The 22,860-nt window shown below is 56.2% G+C and overlaps 1 protein-coding gene across 4 annotated transcripts in view; it reads left to right on the top strand.

Moving 5' to 3' along the window:
* Positions 1–22,860, top strand: part of CTBP2 (C-terminal binding protein 2) — a 167,854-nt gene that overhangs the window by 132,087 nt on the left and 12,907 nt on the right. Inside the window, exon 1 of one of the 4 annotated variants that reach the window (XM_018041155.1) lies at positions 401–2,078. The exons of the other annotated variants lie outside the window; for them this stretch is intronic. Coding sequence (XP_017896644.1) covers positions 416–2,078 — 1,663 coding nt within the window. The 5' untranslated portion in view covers positions 401–415. Of the gene's footprint in view, positions 1–400; positions 2,079–22,860 lie in introns of those variants that run through there. 4 annotated transcript variants of the gene reach the window in all.

Raw genomic sequence — 22,860 nt, forward strand, 5'->3', positions numbered from 1 at the left:
GCATCAGTCCAATGAGATGTCACATGGAACAAAAGCTTTAGGGGTTTTATTTAGCTCCTAATCCGTTCGCTGAGAGAGCGGAGGTCCATGTGAGCACTCCAGCCAGGGGGGGCAGGGGTGCCCGGCTGGCTGGCTGCAGCCTCCTTTCTGGGACTGAGCCGTAAAGAAAAGACCTCTGGTGCTACCGTTGGAGAGTGAGGCAAAGTTACCGTGAGTGTTTCGTCTACTAAGGTTTCGGAGAATTAATAATTCAGGCCATACTTTGAAATCGAAAACCCCCAGTTGGTCCTTCCTGCCGTCTCAGAAGGGTTAGAATACAGCCAGGTCTGGTTCGGATGCATGTAATTGAAGATTTATAAAGAAAGCCTTCCTCTTCTGCCTCTGGCCGCAGTCTTTTTTTTTTTTTCCTTTTCCAATGCCGGTTCCCAGCAGGCATATAAATATTGGTCGATCTCAGAGCTGGGATGCAGCCGGGTGGTACGAGGGCCCCTGGGAGGTCGCCGAGGCTCCCGGGAGGAGAAGCTCTCTGACGGATGGAGGCGGAGAGGGCCCTTGGTACCCTGGGCTGCGGGATGTCGCCATGCCTGGAGCAGCTGAGCCCTGCCTCTACCGGGAGGCCTTCTACAGCACAGCGGCTGGCAGGAAGAGCTCCGTCCCCGACTTTGCCTTTTACGACAGCAGACAGGCGGTGATGTCGTCCCGCGGGGCCCTGCTGCCGGGGGATTACTACAGTGACCCGGCCGGAGCCGCCCGGGCACCCGGGGAGCCTCCGCACCATCGCCACCCGGGAGCTGGCCAGCCGCTGCCCGGTTACGGAGCGCCAGGCGGCAGGATGACGTGGGAGCCAGTGGCAGGCCGGGCCCCTGCCCTGCAGGACACCGGTCACCTGTACCGGGACCCTGGAGGTAAAATGATCCCCCAGGGGCAGCGATCACACAGCAGGGCCCCCTCACCCGCACGGTACGTCGGGGAGCTGGCCGAGAGCAGGTACGGAGCAGAGGCGCCCGCCTACCCCACCGGCCAGGTCTACAACGATGCGGGCGAGAGGCCGGTGGATTCCACCACCTCCAGGCAGGCGGCCCCCACGTGCCTGGTTGTGGACCCGGGAGCGCCAGCTGCCTCCAGGATCGGCGTGGGGACTGCCCCCGGCGCCCTACCCCCAGGCTATGGGCCGGCCCGGGAAGGCGTCCACCCCAGGATGGCTTACGAGAGGTGTGAGGCCGACCCGTCCACCTTCCAGGGGCCCGGGGGCAGCAAGAGGAGTGTGATGCCAGAGTTCCTGGCCCTCCTGCGGGCGGAAGGCGTGGCGGAGGCCACGCTCGTGGCCCTGCTTCAGCAAGGCTTCGACTCCCCGGCTGTCCTGGCCACCATGGAGGATGCGGACATCAAGTGCGTGGCGCCCAACCTGGGCCAGGCCCGAGTGCTGAGCCGCCTGGCCAGCGGGTGCCGGACAGAGATGCAGCTGCGCAGGCAGGGCCGGGGGGCACCCCTGCCCCGCACGCGCTCCAGCAGCTTCAGCCACCGCAGTGAGCTCCCAGGCGACTCGACCGGCCTGGGCGCTGCAGCCCTGCAGCCCCAGGCCCAGGCGGGGCCCCTGCAGGCGGCATCCCCTCGGGCTGTAGACCCCGCTCACCGCCGCCCCTCCAGCGCGCCGTCCCAGCACCTCCTGGAGACCGCTGCCACCTACTCAGCCCCCGGGGTGGGCACCCAAGCCACCCACTTCCCATCCAACTCCGGGTACAGCTCCCCGACCCCTTGCGCCCTGACCGCGCGCCCGAGCCCCGCGTACCCGCTGCAACCCGGCGTGCCCTTGACTCACCCGGGCCCCAGGACTGCCTACTCAACGGCGTACACAGTGCCCATGGAACTGCTGAAGCGGGAGCGTGGCGCAGCGGTCTCCCCTGTGCCCAGCCCCCACGGCAGCCCCCAGCTCCTGCGGAAGCCCGGCGCACCCCTGGAGCCCCCCGCCCTGCCGCCAGCCAGCCAGAGCCTCCACACGCCTCACTCGCCCTACCAGAAGGTGGCCCGGCGGACAGGGGCCCCCATCATCGTCTCCACCATGCTGGCCCCAGAACCAAGTAATGTGCCCCTCTCTGCCTTTTCCTCGCGGGGGACATTGAGGGGACGGATGGCGGGGGCCGAGGTCTGAGCAACGCACAGTGGGCCCCTCAGGTTCCTGTTGCTGTCACTCTCCAGCCAAACCTGGAGAGACCAACCCACCCCTGACTCAGACCCACCTATACACCCCTTTCTCCAAACAGGGCACCCCAGCCAGCTGGCCAACACACAGGAGGGTTCTCCTGGGTGACACTGGTGTGTGTGGTTCAGGCTGACCCACTAAGAATGGTACTACCTTCGTTTTTCTCCAGTTGAGCTCCAGCCGATTTGTGGATTTCCCTTTATGGGGAGGAAGCACAACTGTTTATGGGGAGAAAAATCATTCAGGACAGGATGAAGCCCTCAGCTCACGGGCAGTGGCGTTTTCTCCAGCTCATATTCAGTGGCTTTGGAGAATGCTGGGTATTTGTCCAGTGCCTCCCTGTACAGTGGGCAGCGTTCACTTGCCATCAGAAGTGCTTTCCCGTGTGGAAACGCCCCTCTGAACAGTCGACACAGTATCAGAGGTAGGGTTAATCACTGCCGAGCTAAAAACGGGTGTGCTTCCAGACGTGTGTGTTAAACAAAGATGTTGAAATCCCTTAGAACTCCCTGTTTCAGAAACAGACTCAGTCTCGCATGTTGGAAAACACAGTTGGGGATTCTGCTTGCTTGTAGGGAAGAATGTGTTTCTGTGCAGAGGAAAGAGAGAATGGTCCTAGCTTGTTCTCTTCAAACCATGAGCCAAGTGGAATTGAGTGCATGTGTGTCCCCGGGCACCTGGATAGATTTCCAGGTGGACACCCTCGGCAGAGCCGTGCTTCAGAATTGTCATTTCGACCCTAGAACCCTTACTGACCATTTAAGCTGTAAATCAACTTTCTTCCTTTCTTTCCCCATTCCCCTCAACATAGTTTAGAAAACTGCTCCTTTTTTCAATGACTTTTTTATTTTAATGAATTGTTAGCATTATAGGGTGGATATAGTGGGATGAGAATTGTGGTAAAAATAAGAGGGACCTTTTTGAAAATATCTCTTAAGTAGCTGTGGATGGGGCCCGGTAGCCTGATGTGATAGCCCTTAGATAAGTGTTAGGTTTATCTGTTACGTTGGTGAAGCTGGTGATGGTTAAACTACTCGCAGACTGAAGTGGGGCTGTTGCTTTATAAGTTGACCTTCACACGTTTCTTTCTTATTTACAGAGAAGCACTAGGTTGAATTTCTCTGTTGTCTCTCTCTATATATATTCTAGTTTTGTTTCATGTATAGATTTCCTTTTTCAGTCTTATATAAAATTTATTTGACTTTTTTTTTTTTTTTTTTTTTAATTTGACTTTTTAAAATCGGTATGTGGCAGGAGAAAAGTCAGATAATGTTTTCCAGGGCCTGTGTCTTCCCCCTCACCGTCAAACATTCTTTCTTTGCAACCAACTAATTTGCATGGCGATGACATTTGTTGCTTCAGTAATTTCATCTGATAATGGCTGGGCTTGCAAAGCGGATCTGAAAACATATTCCTTAATTATGTGTTGCTAAGCAACGGGAGGGTTTGGTCATAATCACAGAAAGATTATCTGCACGCTGAAGTCCTGGGAAGGTTTTGCTGAAGGAGGACCTGTTAAATTGCCTTCTTTTCTTCTTCTTTTCATTTCTGTTTATTTTGCACTGCCTTCTAACAAAAACAGTCGCTGTTATTTGGGGACGGGGCAAGGGATCTTATTTAAGTTGTTTGCAGTGTGATTGTTAACACACGGTTTTGCAGACCTAGGGATATTGATTTTTGTTTCATTTGCATGGCAGCAAGCCAGTGCCAAGAAGCCTGCAGTCGGAAGTCTGCCAGGAAATAAATTTCTCCGTCAGATGATCTGTCCCGTAGCAGTGTTTCCTCTCATTCCTTCTTGCATGTTGAGTGTGTCATCATAGCCCTCCCCCAAAAGCAGTGTGTCAGGGACGGGGAGTGGGGTGGGGGTAGACGCTCGGCTTGCCCCGGGAGCATTGAGCCTGGATACGAGACATTTTGTGGGGCAGGTTTCTGAAAGGCAATAGCAGATGGATCTGTTGGAGCCTCCAGTCCTACTCTGGGCGGTCACTCTGCCCCCGGGGAGGATAACACTGAGGTTTCAGGGACGCACCGCAGACCTCGGGTCCGGAAACCTGAAGCTCACGGGGGCAGCCCCACCGCCCTGAGCTGAAACTGGAGACTGCGATCTTTCAATCCAGATCCTGCTGCCTTGGTCATTTGCGGCACAACCAGCTTGAATAAATCTCCATTCTGGTCATCGCCTAAATCGCCTGTTTGCTTCTGATCTGGCGGGGCAGGGGTGCCGGGAGGAGGCCTCTTTCCTCTCTCTGTCCGGACTGGTGATCCAAACGCTTGCAGTGGGTGTCTTGTTTGTTTCTGAGTGCTTGGTTTTATGTGCTTTGGGTATTTTAATCTTTTTCATCTTTTGTGTGTTTTTCCAAGTGACTTTCCATTTGCAGTTATTACAAAGTATTGGCTATATTCCCCGTGTTGTATGGCACATCCTTGAGTACATATTTTAATTTGTATTTGCTTTTCTCTGTCTGTGAACTACCCACTTCATCTTGGTTGGCTTTGTTGGTATAAATAACTGGCTCCTGTGGACTGGACAGCGGAGAGTAGCCAGATGAGGACAGGCCCCCGGAGCAGCCCATAGCTCCTGTGATGTGGGATTACTGGGGCTACATGTCAGACCCATGTGAGCGGCGGTACCTGCTGGATCTGCTGCTGTTTACACGCTGACTTGCTTGACTGGGGCACAGGCTGTGGAACCTTCTGGCAGTGGCTATCACCCAGCGATGCCCCCTCCCCTGTGTCACATGGCGTTGACCGCAGCCAAGGATTTGCTGTCGCACGAGCCCTCCCTAAGCTGGTGCAGCCGGACGCGTTGCGTAAACAGCAGCTCCGCAGCCATCTTCACGGGTTTGTCCCCCTGAACACAGCCACGCACCTGGGCTGCAGGGGCTGCCGACTCCACTGTGGGAAGCACAGCCCCAGCCCAATTTTTCTGGCTCCTTTTGGTTTCTGTCCAGGCATTTTTCTAGATACAGCTCGATCTGTGTGCATCTGTAATCCCCACCTAGTTCCTGGGGACACTGCCCAGAGACCCTCCAGGACAGGAGAGGGGGTGTCTGGGGCCCGTTTACACGGGGACTGTGGGAGAGGCTGGTGGTGTCACGGTGTTAGGTCAACAGGAACTGGTCACTTTTGCTTCACTCCTGCTAATGTCGTAGCAGTGGTTTCCAGCACCATAGGCGTGCGTGCCGGGCCCCCTGGGTCAGAAGTCCCATTGGATCTGAATGGAGGTTTGTTCTTGTCCGGCCCTCTCACACCTGGTGACTCCTCCCATATCCCTGCCTTTGTTTGAAGGTCCCTCTGCACAGGAAGATCTGTGCTGGGGAGTGGGGTCCAAATGATTCACTGCTTCTGAGAGTGATGACCCAAAAACCATCAGCCTGGAGAGGGGTGCCATGAGACCCCCCAAAGACACCCTCCCACCAAGCCAGCTGATCACACTCACTCCCCAACCTCAAAGCAGAGCTGGACCAGGAAGGGTGAGCTCAGCCAGCCCCCTGCATGTCGACATTCGGGGACTGGGTGTGGGGACTGAGCCTGGGAGCTAGCTGGCCCTGCAAAGAGCAAGCAGTGGGATGCTGACCCCTAGCTCTCTCATTGTTAGGACCCTACATCCTAACCCCGGGAGATGTGTGAAGGGAGCAGGCCTCTCTGGGCTGTGGTCCAGGGAGGGTTCCTGAGCCCAGAGCCCTGGCTGAGCAGGGCAGGGCCAGAGCTCCGGGCTGGATCCCTCAGCACTGCTCCAGCCCCCGCGGTGTTCCAGGCCTGGGGTCAGGTGTTGGGCGCTCACACGTGGGTGCAGCCCAGCCTGGGCTTCTGAGGCATTCCCACCACCGCCCACCCAGTTAGTAAATAGAAAGACAGTCACCACAGTGTGATAAGGACACATGGGGAGCCTGCAGCACTTGAAACGCGTCCCTGAAGAGCCTGCGCCCCAGCGGGGGGCACTGAGCACAGCGCTCTGACTCCAGAATGACCGTCACACTGCGGCCGAGGGAGAGGTCACTGTGCAAACCAGCGTGAGGGTGGTTGTGTGTGTGTGTGTGTCAGTGTTTGTAGCCCTGGGAAGGCTGTTGAGGTCCTGGCTGCTGCCTGGGGCTCCCTGGGGCATCTCTAGGCTTCCCTTGCTGGTCGACCTCTACCTCCATGATCAGGAAATCCAAGCCTCAGTTCAGCTGGAAGGGGGTTCGTCCAGAGCCCTTCTCCCCAGCAGTCACTTCCAAATCAAGCTCTCGGGACAGAGCTGTGCACTTTCAAGGTGCTGGCAGGCCATTCCAACCCCTGACACAGTCCCAGATCAGTGAAATCAACAGGCTTTGTTTTGTATTTGGTAGGTGTTTGGGGCTGGCAGAAGGAAAATGGAGAAGGAAAGGGCACCCCACTCCAGTGCTCTTGCCTGGAAAATCCCATGGACGGAGGGGCCTGGTAGGCTACAGTCTGTGGGGTCGCAAAGAGTCGGACACGACTGAACGGCTTCGCTTTGAGACTTTTTGGGGGGCTGGCCGCTTGCACCTGGGTTGAGAGTCCCAGCTCCCTTTGGTTCACTCTTCTTCCTCACCCAAGGGGCCCCATCAGCCAGGCCTACTCTGGTCATTATCATTGTCCTGGGCCACTTCCCAGGCCCGGGGTGGGAGTCTGTCTGGCCGTGGGGCATTCGGCTCAGAGACCGGCCTTATCCTGAGCTCTCTGTCCCTGAGAAAGGCCCACTCTGACCTCTCGGGTATGGACTGGGCCCTTCTGTCCATGGAGGCCGGCATCTGGGTGAGCTGTGGCCTGGCGGCATTCCAGCTGCTGCCCACGCAGCGGGGCAGAGGGTGGTGCTGCCAAGCCTGGGAGAGGCTGAGCCACACGGGCCTTTCACAGAACCGGGTCTCTGGACACTTCTGTCAATTCATCTCTGTGGCGTTCCATTCCCAGCTCTGTCTGCCGTGACCCCCACTGCCAGGCGTGTATATCCATGATCGTACAAGGAGTGTGGTCTGTAGGGACTTGGGCTTTGGATTTTCTTGTTCTTATTATTTTATTATTATTACTACTGTTTATTTTATTTGACTGTGGCATGTGGGATCTTAGTTTCCTCACCAGGGATCAAACCCATGCCCCCTCCACTGGGAGCACTGCACCCCCAGGGAAATCCCAGGTGGGGATGTGGGTGTGGACTGTCTAATAAACTCCATCCAATAAGGGATAGGGGGAGTGGGCTCCTGGCTGCTTGGAGGGCTCTGAGGTCCTTGTTTAACAGGGTTTCAACCTGGCATGGTAAGGGACACGGAGAACGTGATTAACGAAGTTATTCTTGCTGTGCTTTCCTGCCATTCAGTTTAAAGGAATCGATCCGTGTTCTCATGGGGGGGACGTGGGGCCAGGACTATGGCTGGACACCAGCCAGCTCTGCCACCACCAGACCCTCTTTGTGTGGCCCAGGCTGCCCAGCACAGGGTAGCCGAGCCTTCTCATCTCTCAGACATATTCTCTTCCAGTTCTGGAAAGCAGGTCTGAGTAAAAAGTAGGGCCCGTGCACCAGGGCCTCTGCCTTCAGGAGGCAGCCTGTCCCATGTGGCTCTGGTCTGCAGATAACAATTTTGTGTGTCAGCATCTCTTTCCAACCCCCAACTCCACTCTGCGCATTTTGAGAAGTGGCAGTCTCTTCCAGAGCAGCAGTTAGACTTTCCCGGGGACATGAGCCCCAAGACGGGGCAGGCCGTGGTGCGTTTATCTACCCGAGAAGAGGCAAAGCCAGCACACCCCCTCGCCACGTTGCTTCCGCACGTGACCTTTGCCTTTGAGTGTCCAGTGTCCACACAGGGCTTCTCCAGTTCACATTCTTCTGGATGGGACCCGGGTGGGCCAGGAAGCAAAACCCAGCGTCCTCACTGGCTTTTGGTACCAGACACCTGATCGGCAAACATTTTCTCCCATGGTGCCTTGAAGCACAGAAGGTTTCATTTTGATAAAGTCCAGTTTCTTTCTTTCCCCTCTGGTTGCTTGTGGTTTTGGTGCCAAGGTCATGAAGCTTTATGCCTGTGTTTTCTTCCTAAAAAGTCTGGAGTGTTAGCTCTCCCATTCAAGTCCTTGAAGCATCCTGAGTTGACTTGAATATAGAGTGAGGTGGGGGTTCCTCTGCGTTATTTTCCTGGTAGATGCCCAGTTGTCCGAGCACCATTTTTGCTTATTTATCTTATTGCTTGCTTTTGGCTGTGCTGGGTCTTCACGGCTGTCTGTGGCTTTTCCCTGGTGCAGTGACTGGGGGCGACTCTCTCGTTGTGGCGTGCGAGCTTCTCATTCTGTGGCTTCTCTTGTTCTGGAGCGTGGGCCTCGGTAGTGGTGGCTCCTAGGCTCAATAGTTGTGACACACAGGCTTAGTTGCTCCACGGCATGTGGGATCTTCCTGGATCAGGAATCGAACCCACGTCTCCTGCATTGGCAGATGGAGTCTTTACCACTGTGCTACCAGGGCAGCCCCAGGCACCATTTTTAAAAAGAAATATCAACATATATTAACGTGGAAGATTTGCAGGTGTTTGGAACCTATTTTGTGTCCCCAAGATTATACAAGGCAAGAATTCAAAAGCCATTTCATAGGTTCTTTGCTGGTACATGGAGTTTTTTTCTTTTTTTCAAGTTTATGAAAGGGAAATAGCTCTTTCATCCATAACATAGCCCACATTAGCAGCACAGAACCTCCATGTACTAAATGAACTGATGTTAGGTGTGTTTTACCCTCCTCTGAGGCTGGCTTATACATAAAGGGCGTTTCTAGTTGTTTTTCATGTAATGGGGGAAAAAAACAAGACTATTGACTTCTACTTGCTCCCTCTTGCTCAAGGAACAGGAAGGGACAGCTTTAACAGGGACAGTTTAACAGGCAGTTAAATTTAGCCCAACAGTGGTGCTCAGCGTATGAATAAAGCACCATTTGCCAAATTGTTATAAAATCAAACCTGTAAACACTTGTCCCCACCAAGGGGCGGGCGACTCTTGGGGATGTGTTTTCCCAACCTCGGTTGAGAATTGATCCCAGGAAGGGTTTGCAAGTGTGAGTGGAACAACTCCTTGTTTAACTATGGGAGGGCTGGGTGAGAAAGCCCTGGTGCGGAGTTTGTCCTCCTGAGCGAGGTCTCTGGGTGGGCCAGGAGGGGAGTCAGGGCTCTGTATCTGACGCCTATGAAGTGCTGGCGAGGCCCATGGGTAGCGGGTCCTCCCAATACTAACTTGATTGGAACTCATAGCCCCCTGCAGGGCTCAGGGGGCCCTCCTGGTCCCAAGTTCCCCTGATAGGCCTCTTGCACTCTCCAGGACTGGGATCAACAAAGCCAGCCCTGAGTGCCTCCAGGACCTGCCCAGCTCAATCAGTGTCACTGTCCTGCAGCATCTGGGCGCAGTGATCGCATCTGATTCCCAGGAAGACTCTCGACAATTTCCCTTTTTAAAATGTAAACTCTGAGGCTCAGAGAGGTTCAATTCTTCTCCAGGTCACACAGCAGGGCAAGGACTTTGTGCCAACCTGTCTGAGTCCAAACCTGTTCTTGGTTGCTGTGTCAGGAGGAAGCACCAAGCACAGAACGGGAAATTCAGTCACACTGTGAGCTGGGGTGAAGGAACTCCAACCCAATGCTGGGAGCGCGGGTCCCCGCCAGCAAGAGGCAGTCAAGAGGGTGATTCCGGAGCATGAGCCCCAAGGTGCTGTGAGCTTCACCTCCCCAGGTGTGACATTGAGGGCAAGTTGGGGCCCCCTCCCCAGCCTTCTGAAGACCCCATCATGTGGACGGGCCCAGGCTTTGCACAGCACAAGCTCAGTGCTAGTGGCTCCCAGGGCACCTGCAGGCATTTGCTTGCCCCCAGCTGGTGCCCCGCAAGCTGCCCTGGGACACAGCTCTGCTCTTGAGCCAAGGCCCTGTCCTCCGTACTGTGCTCCCTCCCGGGGAGGTCACCGAAATTAATTCTTCTGTGTGATTAAATGGAATGTCAAATGTTCCTTGGTCCTAAGAGGATTTAAGCTTGGCTTTCAGAAGGGCTCTAACACACACACAAGGGTAAAATTGAGTAGATGGAGAAATAACAAGGGCAAGAAAAGATGAAGCTGGGGCATGAGGCCAGAGCTCAGAGAGGACTCCCCATTGTCCTGCGCACAAAGGACAGGAAAGGGTTCCACGCTGAGCTTCCTAGCCACCACGGTAACGAGGGAAATGAGATCGCTGTGAGGTTCACGTTGTGCCTGAGACGGGACCACCGAGTCCATCGCTCCAAAGAACCTTTTTCTGAGCAATCAAGAGCCGGATTTTTGCTGCCCTCAGCCACATGTCCAAGAAGCCAGCACCGGCCTGAGGTGTGCCTGCCCCAGCCTGCACCCTCCCATTGACAGGCTGCTACGTTGTGCCTGCTTCCTGCCTCTCATCTAAAATTTCAGACAAAATTTGTCCCAGGGCCTTGTCCAGCTGAAGCTGCTGAGCTCATAGGCGCAGGTTTGGGGCCTGGCTGGGCTGCTTCAGCAGCTGGCGGTGGGTTCCTCCCCAGGGTATCCGCTGCTTCCTTCGTCCAGTCCTTGGTTGGCATTGCCAAGTCCACGGGGAAGGGGCGGTTCTACTCGGTTGAGGGGGCTCTCTGCCTGGGGGTGGCGTGGGTTGAATGTTGTCATCAGCACCCCGGCCCAGGCCTGTCCCTTCCCCTCCAGCCGCGGTCTTTACAACCTCCCCTCTTCACCCCACCAGCATCCCTGCTGGAGAGCTTTCTGTGAGATGCTTTTTATTTGAAGGGATAAATATGGCTTTGTGATGGGTTCTAGTGTTTTCCTGTGAACTGGGCTTTGAGCCTGGATTGCTTAAGACATCATTAAGTTTTAAGAAAAAGTTATAGCGGAAAAGAGCAGGGTGGGGACATCCGACCAGCTGTCGCACTTGGGAAAATGAACTTCCTGGCTGCTTCGGGGCCCGAGGGCAGCACGCTTGGCCTCCAGCCCGCCGGACAGCAAGCCTGTGAAAGGGTGCTTAAAACTCACTTTCCTTTCGGGCTTTAGAGCCCCGTGAAAAACTGCAATAAACTGAAAGCCTTGTCCCTGTTCTGTCTACTTCCTGGCCTTAGTGGCTGCCCCGGCTAAGAAGCAGGGCGGTGTTTTGTTTTTATGGGCCCTCGGCTCAGGCAGTACAATTAGAAAATAAGCCTGAGTCTGCCAGGCTCTTCCAGGGGCCTTTAGGGAGAAGGGCACGTTGTCTGTTCCTCAGGGGCCCTGGTGGAGCTGGTCTTTCTGATCAGAGAGGACGAGTCAACCACAGAGGCAGTGACCTGGGCGGGCAGCACCTGTGCGCAGCCCTGCCCTCCTCGTGGTATGTCCGCTGTGAGCCCCGACCTTGACTGGAGGGCTCGCAGAGCCAGGCTTGTTTACTGCTGTTTCCTGTGCTTTGGAAGGAGCGGCCCTTCAGGAATCAAGAAGACTGGGGTGTCCTCGGCCTGGTGGCGACCCCTCTAAGGGTCTTCCTGCCCCCGGGGTCCCGCCAGCCCCGCGTGAGCCCGTCACAGGCGGGCGGCATGCGGGTTGGGCTGTGGGTGTGCAGCGCCTGCCTCTGCCGGACTCCTGGCACCCATCAGTTTGTTTCTCTCAAACATCCCCTTGTGTCGTTGCTACAGGCACGTTTTTAGAACTTCAGAAACGCTCAAGCGAAATGAGTGTCTTCCACTGGCATCCCCCCCCTCCTCCCCCACACCGTGGGCAGGGCCTTCCTAGAAGTCGCCAAGGCTCAGGGGCTCAGCTTCCCCCACCCAGTGTCGAGGCTGGGGTGGGGGTGCAGGGGGAGTGGGCGACAGGTTTCTGAACACCCCGGCTTGTGAGCTGGGACCAGAGAGAGGCAGCTGCCTGCATGCTGGGCAGCAGGCCCTGGACGTCCACCTCTCCGCCAGTGCCCGCCTCCTGCTGCGGGAGCCCTGGTCCCGGGGAAGGTTAGCCAGGCCCTGACCGAGGAGCGGTGGGTGAGCTCGGCCGCTGAGACACATGGCGTTGAGTTCACCAGGGTCACTTCACTTGTGGCCTGGGAGCCCCCTTTGTCCTTCAGAAGTTCCCGCTGTGGGCTCATCTCCTTGGCAGAGGCTTGGAGGAGCTGCCACCAGGAAGGAGGGCATGGGGGAGAGGCTCAGGTCACTGGTGGCGGGGTTGGGGGGAGCTTCTGACTCCTGGCAACCCCCACACTAAGAGCAGGGGCTCCAGAGGCTCCCACGGACACTGTTGATTGGAAAGGAGGCGTGTATATGTTCCCAGCCAGAAGGGGCAACTGAGGTCGTCCCCGCTCCAGGCATAAGCTACCTGGTCACTTGCCCCTCCAGGGACTCTTCCCCCATGTTGGGGGGGGCAAAGGTGCCACCTCACCTGGACTGGGAGCCAGTGGGTCCTTGCACCCGGAGACCTGCTATTCCCCAAGCCCAGAGTCTGCAGCCCTGTCCCCATGCAACATCCCGGAAGCTGTGGGACCACCCACGTGAGACTGAGCCTTTGCGGGGGACATACAGACCATTGGATCATTTGACCGAAAAGTCAGAAGCAGAGCCACACATCCTTGGCTGCTTCAGCTGTGCTCCTTGGTGGCGGGTTTGCTTCTCAGTGGCGCTCAGTGTGGTTTCCTCTGGACCGGTCAGTCGGGACGGTCTCTTGTGCTCTGATGTGGGTGATGTTTGCCCCGCCCGCCGCCGAAAGCAGTAGGTTTCCAGGCAGAACATCAGGTGCTGCTTCCAGGCGGAGGGGTTCACCGGGCACACAGAAGGCTCCCTGGAGACTGGGGGGAACACTGAAGACCCAGGGCCACCCTGCAAGTAGCGTGTCCAGTGCAGCAGAGTCAGGGCATCTAGATGCCAGACAGCTGCCCGGGTATGAGTGTCTAAGAAAGTGCAAAATGGGCCTGGTTTTGTTCTTCAGCGCTATTGGGCAAAGGAAAAGTGTCTGTCACTTCTTTTTCTCAGTTCTCATTCCCCGGTGTGGTGTGGACCCTACACAGTTCAGGCTGCCAGGACAGTTCACCTGCGTGGCTCTAAGGGGTCAGTTAAAGTGACGTGGTGCTAGTCTTTCTGGAGGTGCAGAAGCTGGCTGCGTTGGGTCCCAGTTGTGGCACTCAGGACCTCGTTGCGCCCTGCAGGACCTTTGACGGTGGCACACAGACTCCCGAGTGTGAGAGCTTCGGCAGTCATGGCGCACGGGCTCAGCGGCTCCATGGCAAGTGGGATCTTAGATCCCTGACCAGGGATTGAACCCACATCCCCTGCAGGGTGGGTTCTTAACCACTGCACCACCAGGGAAGTCCCAGATTGTACTGTGTTTTAAACTAGATGGCGTGCTTCCCACAAGTCTAGACCTCAGCTTCCAGAAGCTGCCCTCGTGTGTACCCTGGGTTCGCGTGTCTGCCCAGTGAGCCTGGGGTGGGGTGTGGGCAGTGGCTGGGGCCCTGGAGAGCCCATGAGCCTCCAGCTCGCCAGCTCTCTGTCCAGCTGTTAACCTGAGCTAAGGCGAGATGGCTTGAGAGCGTCTCACTCAGAGGCCATGACTCATTAAGATCCGTGTTTTATTTAAGAAGCTAATCTACTTATTGGGCCACTCTGTAGCCATCTGGACCGAGCCTACAGCCACCTTTATAGAGGTCACTAAAATCAGGGCTGAGGAGTGGATGCAAACCCACCCCGCCTCCTACCATGGGGCACGCTCAGCCTTCTGGGGAGCCCCCTGGTGTGGTTCACCCCCAACAGCACCGCCCCTGCCTGAGGACTCCGAGGGCCAGATCTCCCCATACTTGTGGGTTTTCACGCCCAGGCGGCTGTTTCTAGCGTATTCACAGCTGAGTAGAGGAACCTGGCTTTGAAAGACCGAGCAGCATTCAAGTTGCTGATGGTCTTTCAGGAAAGGGCTGTGTGTGCAGTGACCACTGGGCTCCCTTCCTGCCTGATGGTACTGCTCATCCCTGGGCAACCTGTGGGCAGTGCCCGCACAGCCATACTTTAGAGATGACTTGGGTTCTGTGCCCAACCACCCCAATAAAGTATCATAAATAAAACAAGTTACACTAACTTTTTTCCTTAGTGGTTTCATATTGGAATCCAGTTGGTTAACAATGTTGTGTGAGTTTCGGGTGTACAGCAAAGTGATTCAGTTACACATATCCATGTATCTATGCTTTTTCAAATTTGTTTCCCTTTTAGGTTATTACACAATATTGAGCAGAGTTCCCTGTGCTTTTCAGTAGGTCCTTGTTGATTATCTTAAAACATAACTGTGTGCGTGTCCATCGCAAACTCCCAATCTACGCAGATCTTCTGGTTTCCCAGGGTGTTCCCTGGAGGCTCAGTCAACAGAGAATCCACCTGCAGTGCAGGAGACCGGGGTTCAGTTCTTGGGTAGGCACGATCCCCTAGAGAAGGAAATGACAACCCACTCTGTTTTCGAAAGAAAGAAGAAAGTGAAGTCGCTCAGCCATGACTATAGCCCGCCAGGCTCCTCCGTCCATGGGATTTTCCAGGCGAGAGTACTGGAGTGGGTTGCCATTTTCTTCTCCAGGGGATCTTCCCGAGCTAGGGATCAAACGCAGGTCTCCCACGCTGCAGGCAGACGCTTTACCCTCTGAGCCGCCAGGGAAACCCCCGCTCTGTTTTCGAAAGGCCACCCCAAAATCCTGCCATTGCCAGGCCTTGGAGACGGGCCCTGGTGAGAGCTGTGGGGACAGCCTTGCCCATCACTGGGGGAGCTGCTCCCTGACAGGGATGCCCATGTTGGTGAACCAGTCCCATCACTGAACCACCCCCAGCTTGATCCCTGCTTGGGGCGCCTCACCTGGGGAAGTCCGTCTTCCACGGGATCTCTTGCCTTGATCTCTCCTGAGGAGGCCTGGGGACCGGCCTCTGGGGGTTGCTGCCGCACTGGCGATGGGTCCCTGCCAGTCAGAGGACACGTGGGCTCTTTCCGCCTTGGCCAGGCCTTGCTGAACACATCAGTCTGCTGTCGCTGGGCGGCCGATGGCCCCAGAACTTCTGGCTTGCAGGCAGAGGGGCTCTACTGGGACTGGACGGCTTGTGGCGGCCCTCCCCTCCTCAGCCTAGATGGCTGGACCCTGGCTGTGGTCCTTCCTCCCGGTGTGTCCCAGCTCACAGCTGGTCTCAGTTTCACTGTGAATTTGGAAGGCATGGTGCCCACCCCAGGGGCCCAGCCTAGGAAGTGGCGCAGCAGCCCCTCTGTCACTCGAGGGGGTTCAGGCTGAAGTTCAAGCCCAGCCCATCTCCTGGGAGTGGGGAAGTGATTCCCCATCTTGGGGTTAGTGGTGGGGAGCAACAGAGTTACCCTGGGACAGGGCGGGTGTCAGAGGCCACTGGGAACAGTACCAGGCACAGCTGAGGTCCTGCTGCGAGGAGTTGGGTCCAAACCCAGGCACCTGCCGCAGAGCCCAGCCCTACTCTAGGCAGGGGGCTCTCTCCACTTCCTCTCCAGAAGCCCCCCCGCCCGCCCCCAGCAGAACAGAGGCCCGTCCCAGAGTGACTGCGGAGGGCTGCGCCTGGCTGGGGCCCCTTGGTGTCCTTCCCCTGGGGCTGCATCTCGCTGCTGCTTTCACGCTCACAGTGATGGTGTCGCGTGTGGAACACTGACCTTCACTTTCCTTTACCCAGTCCAAGAGGGAGCATGGCCGGCAGATGTCAGCTAACCTTGCGGGGCGCCCCATGGGGTCAGCAGGGAGTCTGAGACCAGGCCCGCTGGGATTGATTAGTCATGCCTGCCGTGAGCGCAGGGGTTGTGTTTCTGCGTTTGTCGTCCAGGTCTGCTGTCCCCTCCAGCCCTGAGCACACGGCCATTCAGCTCCAGCCTGCGTCAAACTGCAAGGTGTTCCCATCGCGCTTGGCCTGTATTAGACGAGTGGACTTCCCCATCTAGGCCCAGATGGAAACTGATCTCGTGTTTCTGACTTTGTTTTCATTCTTATTTTATTCTTTGGCTGTGCCGCATGGCTTGTGGGATCTTCGTTCCCCAACCTGGGGTTGAACCCCGGGCTCTCCTGGCAGGGGAATTGCAGAGTCCTAGCCACTGGGCTGCCAGGGAATTCCCTCATGCTCTGGATTTTGAAGTATCTTGGGGAAAGCTATTTCTTCTATAAGCCAGAGTCTCTGTGCATGTAGAGCTCCCTGAGGAAGGTGTCCATGCCTGTATCTTCACTGGGGCCCTAGAGCCAGGCCAGGCTCTCCCATGGCAGAGCTTGGAGGTGAGAAATCGGGAAGGAGCAGGGATGGGTGGGATCTGAAGGTCCACCTTGGCGAGGGCAGCTGGAAGCCTGGGAGCCAGTGCCCACTCCAGTAACTGCCCTTGGCTTCCACTGCTGTGGTTCCCGCGGGTCCCAAAACTGCCCTCAGCCCTCAGGCTGTAGGTGCACCGTTGCTTGGTCATCGCCTCCATCCCAGGACATTCCTGCCCAGGATCCTGGGACACTCCTGCTCAGGATCCCAGGCCAGTGAGAAAGGGCTCACTGCCACTCGGGCCAGGTAGGGCGCAGGATGGAAGCTGAGTGCTGGAGCGGGTAGTGTTGCGATGCAGAACTAGTTGTGAAAAGCAAGGCCGCCAAAGAAGAATTGGGTTCTCCGGCGTGCCGGGAGAGCATGTCTGCACTTGACCAAGTTTTCAAAATCAAACTGCAGCCTGGCCGCATCCCAGACTGGCCCGGAGAAAGCGGACGCGGCTTCCTGGGCCTGGGAGAGCTGCCCAGGGACACTGCAGAGAAAAGCACTTTTGCCAAATGAAAAGGCAGATAGCAGTGTGGGAACAAAGATGAGGTTTCCAAAAGTAACTGCACTCTTTTTTAACCTTAAAATAGCGCCACAATTAGCAACACACATCATTCTGCAAATCCCTGTCTTGCAGCCACTCTTTGAACCACTCCTCACCTTCTCCTGCTGCCGTGGTCCCTGCCCTGAAAGGCGAGGGGCGCTTCTGCAAGTCAGGCACCTTCTTGGGGTGTTGGGGACAGTCATTGCCTTCGCTCGCTTTCCAGAACTGCTTTCTGAGTAAGCTCCGGCCAACTGCAGAACGTTTGTTGTTAACAGTGTAGAATAGTTTTCGTATCGTGGATAAACATGTTTACAAAGCAAGGGAAGCCCGCCCCCCACGAGGCTCCACAGCCGCCTCCTGCAGGCAGGAGTCTGCTGCCCCAGGCCGCGGGTGGACATGTAGACCCTTCAACACAGCCACATTTGCGAGTTGAAAGCAGATTCTCGGATAAGGGCTCGTTTCTGTCCCAGGGTCAGCATCTGGTTCCCGCTTGGCCCCACGAGTCACGAGCTGCAGCTCCAGGTCATGGAAACACCAGCCCGTGAAACATGTTGTTCGTCAGACATGGGATCTGATTCTGGGTCTGACCTTCTGGGGATCGGAACTGACGAGTCCAGCCAAGAAGGGTGGGGCCGTGCTGGGTTGCAGGAAATGGCCTTTTAATTGGGGAGCAGCTGCATTTAAGGGATGGAGGGGAGATGTGATCAGATCCTTGCGAAGTGACCCCGGGCTAGAGGGCTACAGGTGCGGGCCTGACGTGTCCCTCCCCGCGCACTCCGAGCCTCTGGGCTCTGCATGGCTGCGTCTCCCCGTTCTCCCCAGGGCCACCTGCACGTGAGGGTGGGAGCCGCCTTCTACCTCCCGGGCCCCCGTGCAGGTCCTGGGAGCCGATGACCAGCTGGTTGATCGTCTCCCCACCCTCTTGCTGAGCTGGGCAGAGCAGTGTGTTTTGTCTCGGGTCTTTCTGCGGCCCCACACAGGTCTCCGTCTGCTGGCTTTTCCGGGTGCTTGCTCAGGGTGTCAGCTGTCAAGACCAGTGGTACCACGCAGAGAATCCCGGGCAGCAGGGAGGACCTTACTATGGACTTGGGATGGATGGCAGGTCCTCTTCCCTCAGGGGTCCCAGCCCCACCTGTGCGTCCTGTGAGGCCTCAAACAGCAGCCTCGCTGTACCTGTCCAGCCCCGTCTGTGAGCAGAGAGGTGACCCCGCACAGGTGTGGCCGTCTACACACGTGACTGTCATCCATTATCCTGGCCAGCCTGGCTTTGGGGACTCTGAGGTTGCTACGGTGTGGGGACACTTCGTAAAATCTGGTCCGTTGTTAAAAGGGGCCTCTCTGCCTGCTGGGTCAAACATGATTATTACAGCCACTATCTTTAGGGTAAAACTGCTCAACAACTAAAATCCGAAAGCTGCAAAATCACGTCTCAGACGGTTTGATTCTTGAGTTGCAAGTGACAGAAGCCAACCTTTAGAAAATGATGCATGGTTCTGTAGGATGTCCACTGAACTCACTCGGTGTCCAGAAAGGCCAGGAAATACACCACAGGGCCGCTCTACACGGCATGCGCACGTCTTCCCGTTTCTTCAACTGCATCCCCATCAGCCTGTCGCCCAGGGGAAGGAGCTGGTGCTGTTATCCAGATAAGGTGGCATCAAGGCTGGGGGCCTGAAGTTGACCGACATCTCCCTGGGGCACCCCCCTTTCCACCTTGGAATTCATTGAGTCCTTTGAACTTGGCATTTACTGGACCGCTGGTCACTCTTAACAAACCTCCGGCAACTCAGCCTGGTGTGGTCTTTGTTTTCCACTAAGTGTGTCTAATTGCACAATTATTTGTGTGCAGTTGCAGCCCGAAGCAACACCAGGCCCAGGGGCAGACATCAGAGGTAGCCTCGAGCTGGGGCGCTTGCGTCCCTGCTTGTGAGGAAGCGAGCCTAAAACCAGCAAGTAATTGACACCAGGGGAGTCGGCTGAGCTTTCTCTGCCCTACAGACTTAATGCTGGAGACTGATACACTTTCCGAGGTGTATCCAGGTGCAGTTGGAATTATTCTGAAATGGGTGGAGTGAGTTCATCAATGGGAAGGGAGACTGGAGAAGGGCAATGGTCAGTCTGACTGGAGGGCCACCAGGACCCTCTGATCCTCATCATCAGGTGCTTTCTTGGCCTCTGCTGGGTCCTTGGTCCCTGAGTTTCAGCTTCAGCATCAGTCCTTCCAATGAATATTCAGGACTGATCTCCTTTAGGACAAACTGGTTGGATTTTCTTGCAGTCCAAGGGACTCTCAAGGGTCTTCTCCAACAACACAGTTCAGAAGCATCAATTCTTCGGCGCTCAGCTTTCTTTATAGTCCAACTCTCATATCCATACATGACTACTGGAAAGAACCGTGGCCTTGACTATACGGACATTTGTTGCCAAAGTAACATCTCTGCTTTTTAATATGCTGTCTAGGTTGGTCATAACTTTTCTTCCAAGGAGTAAGCGTCATTTAATCTCGTACAGTTAAAAGTATTTCAAGTTGCCAGAAGCACTGGAGAATGTCTCAGTTAATGTGAGGTGAAATGTAAAGTCTAATTGCTACTTCATCTTCCTGGCATTTCCTGGGTTCCTCCAGCAAGATTGTAGGCACATTGGGTTCTGGGCACAGTGGCTTGAAATTAACTGGATTCTGAGGCGTGCGGCTTGATGAGTCCCATCTGGAACTGAAGGAGCATTGTCTATCCAGCATGGCCCCTTTGTAGAATCCGACCTTGACAGTGACCTGGCTAATCCATCTTGTCCTCAGTGCTGGGGCCTCATGTGGCCCGCTTAAAGCCTGGCTCTACACTGTGGTCCCTGCACTTCATCCAGAACACCTGTGAATCTCGCCCACTCCCACCTGCCAGCCAGCCATCCCCCCTCAGCATCCTTCCCCGGCCTTTGCACCTGAGCCTCGTGGTCCCCCTTGCATCTCTGACTCCTGCCTTACCATAGAGAGCCTGAAGCCGATATCCGAGCCTCAGGCTTCAGGAAGCCCATGGGTCTTGTGCATTCTGCATGCCCAGCCTGAACAAGGGCAAAGGGTGGGTTTCGCCAGAGAGAAAGACGACCCAAGTCAGGGAGGGAGGCAATCGCTAGGCAACCCGGAGTTTGTTTCCCAGGTAACGGGATGCATGCACTGATGCTGTGGATGGACACGTTGCAGCCATGGCCCCTCAGCCTCTCCAGATGCCTGCCTGGTGTCCACTGTTTTCCCGTGTGATGCCTTTTTAATTAACTGCTCGGATCTCTAGTTGTGATCATGAACTTTACAAATGTTGTCTGGTTAACCCTCCTGACAGCACCCTCCCCCCCACCCCCGGAGTGAAGTTGGGGTGTTCTTCACCCAGTGGGAGGGACAGCCTGGGCCAAGTGAGCACGTTTACCCACGAGGTCCTCCAGGGGCCCAGCCTTGGGCTTCATAGGAGGTGCTGGGGGCGAGATGAAGCTGGAGGAAGAGAATGGGTCCTTTCAGGCTTGCTTGTCTCGCCATCTTACCTCTCAGGGTGGGTGTGGACCCCAAGTTGGCATTGGCTGCCCCCCCTTCAACTGTCTCCTCCAGTGAAGTGCTTTCCACCTTGTGCTTCTTCCTGGTCTGCTAACAGGACAGCGGTGCCCTCTCAAGGGTGAGGGGAGGGTGTGGGATACCAGGTGACATCCCTGCTCCCCACTTCTCCCTCTGCGGGGTGTCCAGGGGTCCTGTCTGCAGATGTCACTCTTGGTCTTTGGGGTATGTTCTCCCCATCTGCACACAGCACCTCGGCTCTCATGGACCTTTCCGTTGGGGCAAAGCAGGGTGCTTGTGGGGTGCGCACCAGCCCCCCCCAACAAGCAGCTGGCCTCAGTGCTGTGGACTGGGGACCCTGTCCCCACTTGGCAACTCAGCTTCCCTTGGCCGCCCCCCTTGGGGGATCCGGGTTCTGAGGAGGCAGTAGGGGTCTGGCTGCCACTTGAGGGCTGGGAGGGACCTTGATCACTCGTGAGCCCCAGCCCGGTGCTGCCCAGAGGTAGCCTGCTGCCCCCAGCCACCCCGACTGGTTCTTCCCAGGCCAGAACAAAAGGCTTTTCTCTACTCGAGTTCAAAGAGACAATTGTCCCCCAAGGCTGCAGCTGTGGCGTGGGAGAGCTGTCCAGGACACGTCCAGGTCATGCAGGCGCTGTGGGGCTGGGTCCTGAGCCCTGGTGGCTGACGGAGGAGGGGACTCATCCATGGCTATCTCATGGCGGCTGCGAGGGGAGCTCTTTCTGATGGTTCTGGGCTGGGAGACCGAGGCCCCACGTGTGAGCATGTCAGCAGCTCCTGCTTTGGCCTTCGGGGGCCTGAGTGAGCCCAGTGCTGAAGAGGATAAAGAGATTCTGTGCTCTGCCTGGCCCTGGTGCAGTGGCCATCGTCAGAGTTTATCTGAACATCTGAGAACCTCAGATGTGTGGAAGGCTGTGTTGTGACCTGTGATGCCAGCTGACTTGCACTATGGTCCTTCGAGAAGATTCATTCGTCAAGTCCCTGGCAGGCCACCACACACACACACACCCCAGCGCTCACACACATACACACATGCTTGTGATTTGGTAAGAAAACAGGAGTGGCCCTGTCCTGGCCACCAGGTGCTGCAGTTCCTCGTGGTGATTTAACATAGTGAAAGGTGCTCAGTCATGTCCAACTCTCTGCGACCCCATGGACTAAGCAGTCCATGGGATTCTCCAGGTCAGAACACAGGAGTGGGTAGCCTTTCCCTTCTCCAGGGGATCTTCTCGACCCAGGAATCAAACCAGGGTCTCTTGCATTGCAGGCAGATTCTTTACCAACTGAGCTATCAGGGAAGCCCAGGAAGGTGATCGAGCATGGGGGCCAAAAATCCAAGACCTTGCAGTGTGAATGTGAAGGGAATGGTTTGGTCACAGAGGATGAGGTGCCCTGGGCTGTGTGTGGGCCCAGTGATGGGTCCCCACAGCGGAGGGCAGAGCAGTCCTCCATCATTTGGGTTGGAGGCACAGTGCCACTGAAGAATGTGGACTTAGGCAGCGTGCAGGCAGGCCCGCCCCCTCGCCAGCTGTGGGGTCCAGCATCCTTGGTCTCCATTGGAAGCGTCAGCACATGAAAACAGCTCTGGCTGGTCTAGGTAGCTGACTTGCACTGTGGTCCTTTGAGAAGATTCCTTTTGTCAAATCCCCAGCAGGCCTCCTGCGCCCCCACCACACACACTCCTTGTCCACCACCTCAGACTGGCCTACACACACACACACACACACCCTCTCACACACACACTCACACACACACACACACACTCACACTGTCATATACACATACCCCTTCTCCACCACCTCACCTGACCGCTTCTCCCCGAGCCCAGTGAGAGGGCGCATGTCTCCCACGGGTTTCCTCCAGGAAGCTCTTACAGGATGCTGTTGAGTCGCTCAGTCGAGTCCGAGTCTTTGTGACCCCGTGGACCGCAGCACGCCAGGCTCCTCTGTGCTCCACTGTCTCCCAGAGTTTGTTCAGGTCCATGTCCATTGAGTCGGTGATGCTATCTAACCATCCTATCCTCTGTTGCCCCCTTCTCCTCCTGCCTTCAATCTTTCCCAACATCAGGGTCTTTGCTAATGAGTTGGCTCTTCGCATCAGGTGGCCAAAGGATTGGACCTTCAGCTTTATCCCACAGGATGCTGACACCCTAACGTGTCCCTCTTGTTTCACTTCAGCACATGCCACGCGTGTTTAGAAGGGCAGCGGGGCCTGGCAGGGACAACGAGGCACGGCAGAGGGGCCAAGTGAAGTCTGCTTTACCTCCAGGAGCCGTGGGCTAGACCCCCTCGGATGTCCTGAAGGTCTCTGGGTCTTAGAGGTTTAGGGGCAGCCGGGCAGCCCTGA

This window comes from Capra hircus, chromosome 26, assembly GCF_001704415.2.
Source record: "Capra hircus breed San Clemente chromosome 26, ASM170441v1, whole genome shotgun sequence".
In the NCBI taxonomy this organism is placed as follows: domain Eukaryota; kingdom Metazoa; phylum Chordata; class Mammalia; order Artiodactyla; family Bovidae; genus Capra; species Capra hircus.